Source organism: Ursus maritimus, unplaced genomic scaffold (assembly GCF_017311325.1).
Source record: "Ursus maritimus isolate PB19 unplaced genomic scaffold, ASM1731132v1 scaffold_19, whole genome shotgun sequence".
In the NCBI taxonomy this organism is placed as follows: domain Eukaryota; kingdom Metazoa; phylum Chordata; class Mammalia; order Carnivora; family Ursidae; genus Ursus; species Ursus maritimus.
This window is the reverse complement of record NW_024424341.1, coordinates 1,907,510-1,914,698: the sequence shown is the minus strand read 5'-3', so window position 1 is coordinate 1,914,698 and position 7,189 is coordinate 1,907,510. Positions and strand designations below refer to the sequence as shown.

The 7,189-nt window shown below is 59.4% G+C and overlaps 1 protein-coding gene across 4 annotated transcripts in view; it reads right to left on the bottom strand.

Annotated features, from left to right (window-relative positions):
* Window positions 1-342: 342 nt before the first annotated feature.
* LOC103673841 (kelch domain-containing protein 4) overlaps window positions 343-7,189 on the bottom strand; it is a 48,218-nt gene continuing 41,371 nt past the window's right edge. For all 4 annotated transcript variants that reach the window (XM_040633201.1, XM_040633203.1, XM_040633202.1 and 1 more), the window contains 4 exons: window positions 4,111-4,186; window positions 2,336-2,544; window positions 1,417-1,819; window positions 343-641 (listed from right to left, as the gene is read on the bottom strand). In XM_040633201.1, the coding sequence (XP_040489135.1) occupies window positions 442-641; window positions 1,417-1,819; window positions 2,336-2,544; window positions 4,111-4,186 (888 nt within the window). In that variant the 3' untranslated portion in view covers window positions 343-441. The remainder of the gene's footprint in view (window positions 642-1,416; window positions 1,820-2,335; window positions 2,545-4,110; window positions 4,187-7,189) is intronic.

The window sequence follows — 7,189 nt, the reverse complement described above, 5'->3', positions numbered from 1 at the left end:
GGGGCCCAGCATGGTCCAGGGTGAGCTCCACTCGATACTGCTCGGGCCCGGGCAGGCCGTCTGCAAGCCGCTCGGCGGGCAGCACCGGGGTGTGGGAGCTCCCCCGGGGGGAGGGAGGGGGCAGGAGGGAAGCATGTTGAGCCCAGGATGGAGGCCTGTGTCAGGCAGCTCCAGGGGCCACCCGCTCACCGCCTGAAGGGGCGAGCACGGGAGCACCACATTTACAGAAATCACACGGCGAGGGCACTCTTCCCTCCAACCAAGCAGCCAGCACAGCGCCGCTCAGACACACTCCCGTACAAACGTTCGTTCAAAAACTGAAGCCTGCCTTGACAGCACGTCTACAAAGCAAAGCCAATTTTAATAAAACTTCGGTGAAGCATTAAAGTCTCTTGATACCAGTAAAAATTAGGACTTGGGAAGCAAAGTGACTGCCGAGCTCTAGGTCTGGCGCGGAGCAGCCGCCTCTGGAGCGGCTCGGCCGTGGGTCTCCTGCCACCCCTCGCCGGCACACGCGCCACACTCACCCCCGGCCTCCCCGCTGCTCTCGCCACTGTCCTCGTCCTCGTCTCCACCCTCGGTGCCCTCGTCTTCGTCGCTGTCCTCTTCGGAGTCCGTCTCCTCCAGCCACTCCTGAGCTCCTTTAAAGCAAAAGCACACGTTCTGAGTGTCAACAAGGCAGGGCAGCCCCCTCACGAGACTCATGGTGTGGAAGCTGCCTGAGCCCCTGCGCCTCCGCACGCTCAGAGAAAACGTGCATTCTCTTGGTCTCCAAGCAGAGGCGGGACGAAGGAGACTGACTGGCAGAAACAGAAGACCCATGCCGAGTTCTCTCCTGCTCCCCGGCTCCAGCCTGGTCTTGCTGGAAGACTGAGAAGTCTCGCACCGGCCATGGAGTAACTTTCCCCAAAAGTATGGATTTTAACTTTATTTCTAGTCTCCAGGCTTAAAGGAAGGAGTGGTGGCCTGTGTCCAGCAGCTGCCTGTGAATGTGGAGACGAGGGATGGAGCAGTCTGGACCAGAGCACGGGAGGCCTGGAAGTTCCCCCAAGTCAGCGGCCAGCTCTGCCCTCACGTGCTCAGAGGCAGCGGTCCCTGGACGAGGGGCTCGGTGAGACCTGTTTTGCTCTAACGCCGCTCTGAGCACCACCAGGACAGGGCTGAGGCTCATCGGAGCACTGGAGCAGGCAGCCCACCCCCTCTGCTCCCAGAGCAGGGCAACACGTACAGAGGCTGTGGCCCCCGGCCCTGACCGGGGCCCACCCTGATGTGAACGGCCACAGAGGGGAGGCGTGGGGTCTTACCCACTGCGGGTTCAGTGCCACAGGGCAGATCTGAGGGGGCAGACGCAGCAGAGACGCTCTGACGGGGTTCCCGCCCCAACTGGAGGAGGAGCTTACCTCCACCCCCGCTCACCTGGATCCATCTCCACCAAGGCCGTCCACTCCTGCATCTTGTGCAGATCCAGGCAGTACAGGTCGCTGAGGGTGACCTGGCGGTCACCTGCCTCAAACATGCCCCCGTAGAGGTAGAGCCGCCCGTGCTTCACAGCCAGCATGGCGTTCGAGCGGGGGCTTGGCTCCACCACGGGGCCACCAGCTTCGTCGGGGCTGTCCTCCTCGTCGGACCGGGGCTGTCCAGCCGAGCCCGGGGCAGCCAGCGTCTGTTTTATGGTGACCACGGTCCCGTCCTCTGTGACCACCTCTCTGACCACCTCCAGGGGCTCCTGGGCACCGGCCCGGCCATGCTCCTGCTTGTCAGCACCTTCGAGCTCTGCTTTTTTGCCCCTCCTACGTTTCTTCTTCTCTGACTTAGGTCCCTGTTGATAAAAAGCAAGGCCGTGTGTTTTAGCAACACACAGCGGTGAGCAGGCAGCACCCTCGAGCCCCAGGGAAGGCCGGGCCACAGAGCCCAAGCACCTGCTGCAGTTCACCCTGGGGGCACAGAGCCTCTGCCTGGGTGTGACCGCCTCAGAGAAAAAGGCAGAGAGGGCCACGTGTCCACCCAATTTCCCGCAGAGGCTCTCCAACCAGAGTGGAGTCTCAGCCAGAGTGGGCCGGACCGCCGACCCCATCAACTCATCTAGACCTAAAACCCCAGGGGGACCCCGATGCTGGGACGGCCACCCACGGTGCTGCTATGGAGTGGGCAGAGGGACGTGGGCCGAGATGCCGAGGGCTCCCATGGGGCCCCACACACAGAGGGACTGGGGAGGCCTTGGACAATTCGAAACCTCGCTGAAGAACCAGCTGACACGACGGAGGGAAAGCGGGTGCAGTGGGGGCTGCGTGTGACGCGTGACCAATGCCGTGCGCGCGTTGGGGCCTGGCTCTACCTTCAGCCGCCCTGCAAACCAGCGGTTCCTGGTGGCGTCGTAGAAGTGCAGGTCGTTGAGGAAGTCGCCCTCCAGGCTCTCCTCCTCTTCCTCGTCACAGACACCCCCGAAGAGCAGCGTCTGATGATTCGGGGTCACCGCCACCGAAAAGCCAGACCTCGGAGTGGGCATGGCTCCTGCCGGATTAATTCGGGTCCACACCCACCTGCCTGTTGGGAGGAGAGGAACACGGGGTAAGAGGGAGCCCGGCCGTGGCCGCACCCAGGATCGCCCAGCCCCCAGTGACTGGGACAAGCAGAAACACAAGACTGCAGGTGAAAGGCCACCGGGCACACTCGTTCTGAGCCCTCCGCAGAAACAAAACACAGTTCAACACGCCCCAGAGTTTCATCCTGCTCGCGAAGGTCCTGCGCGCACTAACATTTCTATGTGCCCTCCAGGCGTGCCCTCTGCAGAGCACGCCCTGGCTGCGGCTCTGAGGCTGGACCGAGAGCGAGGCAGGCAGGCCGCAGTGCCAGGGGAACCTCACACCGCGCCACGCCCTGCGGGGGCCGCCTGGGCCCAAGGCAGCTGCTCCGCGCTGGCCGTGCAGTCTCGCCCACTGCTCAGAACCGCAGACACCCCAGCTCTCCAGCAGGCAACATGCGCGTGTGCGCGTGTGCACACACGCCCTCTCTCTCTTTCTCTCTCGGCACATACTGGTTAACGTGGTAACCCTCAAAACGTGACCTAGTGTGAAGCATGGGGGAAATGTCTTCCCATGACATCCAGAAAAAAGAACTAAGACTGTTCCTTTAATGAACGTTTAAGAACAACTGAATGGAAGCGACAAATGGCCAGCGTTGTACCATGTCGTGCCCAACTGTGCGTCAGTACACAGCACAGGCGCCACTCCGGGGGCACCCAGGACGGGGCCACGAGGTCAACTCATCACAGCCAGCATGTTAACATCGTACGGAAACAGAGAAGGAAAAACACCGAGTGCCCTGGCCCGCGACGCACGTACTTCTCGCTGGCGGTCAAGGGCCTGATGCCCGGTACACAGGTTGAGCACACGGGCTCAGTGTCCAGGGGCCTGGAACGCACTCCACTTCCAGCTCTGGCTCCCTGACGTGCACACCAGACACGTTTCTCCTCAGTGGGAACCAAGGTTTGGAGCCGAGGGAAAGGCAGAGGTCCTCATTGCTCCCTGCAGGGCAGCATGGCTGGCGTCCTGAGACACGCCCGGCTCCCCGGAGTAAGGGTGGGAGAGACGGAAAGGTGGCAGACAGCCTTGGGGGAGGGTGGAGGGCTTGCTGCAGGTCCCAAAGCAGACCCAGGACCAGACTGGCTCACCAGGGTCTAGCCCAGCCTGCTCGTCCCAAGACTCAACACAGGCCACCACCTGACTCTCCGAGCTTTAGAAAGTGCATGTGGGGGCCACTGACCCATGTCGCAGCAGCCACTTGCTCTTGAGCCAGAACAAGTCAGGGAATGGCTGACAAGCGTGACTTCCACTCGCTCTGACGGGAGCTCCTGGGTCAATGCCGCTTGTGCTGGCCGACCCGAACACCTGAGGGTGGACACTCCTCGGCTGTCCCTGCTGTGTAGACACTTAGGGTTATTCCTGGAGTGCCTGGCCTGCCTGTTCAGGTGAGATCTGGTCATGACTCCAGCACAGTGTGCAGGGGCTCGCCAACCCCCCCACCCCCCATTCCCAGGCAGGCGGGCCCTCGGGTCTCTGCCCTGCTTCCCGTAGGAGCCTGTCGCCCACCCCCATGACCCAGCGCATGTACCTTCTCTTCCATCCTCAGGCTGCAGCAGGAACATATCTGAATGCTGGGTGCCTCTGTCCACATCTTTCTTGACTCTCTGCAAAAGGACCAGGGAGTCGTGTGAGAACTGGTCAGGAGCCACCCACAATGCCCCGCACAGCCCCCTTAAGCTTGTGGTCTGGTTTCCTGTTGGGGGGGGGGGGGCCTCGGGAGCCTGCCTTCAGATCAGCCTCAAAGAAAATCGGAACTACGGCCAGTTCAATTCTGACCTCACTGAGCATATATAATAAAAAATGTTGATTTATTAACCAAGAATAGATTCTGAAGGTTAAAAATTCACCACTCTAACAAGCGCCATTGTGGCAGGAACATTCCAGCGCTCTCTTGCGGGCACTTCCACGGCTCTGCAGTGACCCTGTTCTAGGTGGAGGGGCTCTCCCAGAGCGCACGGGGCCCTCCTCCGAGGCCATCATAAAGTTTCATCACAGTTCCCATGTGTCCCCAACCCCATCATCTTTTAGTTCACAGACTCAGGCTTCCCTGGGAGAATCACATTCACGCGCACCGCCCTGGCCAGCAAGCTGCTACCACTGAAAAACTTTCTGTGGGTCTCCAACAAGGAAACCAAGGTTTCTCTGCCCTGAGTCCTCAGCGTCACATCAGCCACATGGCCCCAGGCTCCCCGTCTCTGACGACCCTCAGGAGTGGGGAGGTCTCTGCTCGGCTGTGCTGCACCTTGTGTCTCTCCTGAGATCTGACACTTCTCTCGGCACTGCACACCCGCTGGTGCCACGACTTACCACTGCTGCTGATCCCGCCCCCCGGCCTGCAGCTTTGCACAGTCCTCTAGGGAAGGACATCACTCTGCACAGCCCCACTCTCGGCGAGGGAAGTCATGCTCCCCCCCCAAGGGCGCACTTGGCTACAGAATTTATGTGAATTCTGCATAGAGATTTGTCCCTTTACCTGATCCATTCATTCATTCAATCATTTGCTTATAATCAAATGGACTCATGGATTTTTATATTATACTCTGGGCTGTAATCCAATCTGCTTTACTTTGTTGCTAAAACAGTTCCAGCTTTGGCCACTGGGAATCCTTTCAGCGGCTCGTGTCCATCTCACACACCCACGTCCTGTGGGTTTCCTGTAAGTACTCCCTTAGGTTGGGGCACCACAAGATCCTCCAGCCTCATCCCATCCATTTCTTGACCCAGGCCTGGAATCAGCCATTTCCCCTAGGAGCCCTGGGTCCTTTCACTGGAGATGGTTAGAAACCAAGATCTGGGCACCAGGAGTGCTCCCTGCGGCTGTTACTTCCACCCTCCACTCCCCCCCCCCGACCCCCAAGCTCAAGACAGGATCAGGAAATACGTATTGCACTTCTTTTCCTCGCAAACACAGGTGTGTGTTTACTACAGGGGGAGAAGCTGGTTTCCCTTTTGTAAAACAAAGCCACAGTCCAACTGTCCAAAGACTGGACACGTGACCTGACGACCCCAAAGCCCAGGAGGTTCAGGATCGGCCCTGCATGGGGAATGGCCTGCATTCCCAGAAATGAAACTGGGTGTGTGCCGCTCTGGTCTTCCTTCTGGACACATCTGCAGGATTCAAGTGAGGCAATGTCTGCGCATTAGTTATTCAGACAAGACATTCTTTTTCTCTAGCAGGTTCGCACGGTGGGAGGACTACCCTTCCACACCATAAGGCCCGGCACGAGCAGGAACTGAATTCACACCCAGAGGCCCCGCCTGCCAAGGAATTCAGTGACTGCTCTGTCATTAGAGATACAAGTCACAGCTGAGCTGCAGCCCCTGCATCGCTGCCCCTGCTGCCCTGAGTGCTGTTTTGCTGCCGGCAAGGGTCAGAACCTCCTAGTTAAGGTGGCTCTTCTATGCTGTATCAACGACACACCTCCTTGCCAGGCCCACGAGCCAGAACCCTTCCCAAGAAGGGCGATGCCACAAGCCCGGGGCCCTGGCTTCACTGCAGGCTGGCACGCAGGCCGGGCTCTGGCTGGAGGGGGATGCATCGCACACCCCTTCAGAGCGGAGCATGCTGGCGCCGGGGCTGCCCGCCCCCCAGCTCGCTAACTCCTCCCGTACAGCACTGTCTTTGCCTGAAATGCAGGGACTTCCCCAAAGTCCAATCTCCTGTCCCCAAGGGGACCAACAAAAAGCTGCCTGTGTAACTCTTTTATCGTGGATGGCCCGCGGCAGCTTCTTTCCGTTAACGCCCAGTGCCTTTAGAGGCGCACGGCTCGTCTTTTCATGAGACTCCACAGCCTGGAGGAGGACACGGGGTCTGCATAAGCCTTGGGACAAGTCGAACTCCCACCCGGGGAGCATGACACTCCACACAAGGTCTCAGCCTCTAAGGACGAGCACTTGGGTAAGACGCTCAGGACGAGCACTTGGGTAAGACGCTCAGGACAGCCGCCACTGACGCCACACAGCAGAAACTGTGCACAGTTCACAAAGAATGTATTCCCCACTCACACGTTTCCATCTACCGTAGTACTAACGGAATCCATGGAATCCAAAGATACTTATGACAGAGACACGTATCACGTGTTACAAGATTACACTGAAAAATAACACAACTATCTCCAGAACGACTCAGAATGTGCCCGAGACCCAGGCACCTCCTCGCACTGCACTCACACCCTGCACTCGGGTCCTCGAATCAGCAGCTCTAGCTCCCTCAGCGTCAGACGTGGAGACGGACTCCCTTCAACCTCCTGGGCCACTCCAGACGCCTAGTTTCAGGGCAATTCAACCCCAGCGAGGGGCGGCAACAGGTCTGAGATGAGAAAGGGCCCTGCGCTGTGCACTCTGAGGAGCCTTTGCCAATTGTCTGCTCTCTGGAGCCTTCCCCAGTCTGTCCCCAGAGGGTGGGGAGAGGGTCCATACAGAGCGGCTGTAGCCTGCAGGAGAAGGACCACGCGGAGAAGCACCTTCAAGGAACCGGTGTCTCCAGGGCCAGCGAGAGCAGCCGCCTGAGCACAGCCTGACCAGGGCCTCCGGAAACAAAGGAAAACGCCACAGGCCATTGGGAGAAGGTGCTCCTGCAGCTCCCAGGGAGGGGAGGGGAGGGGAGG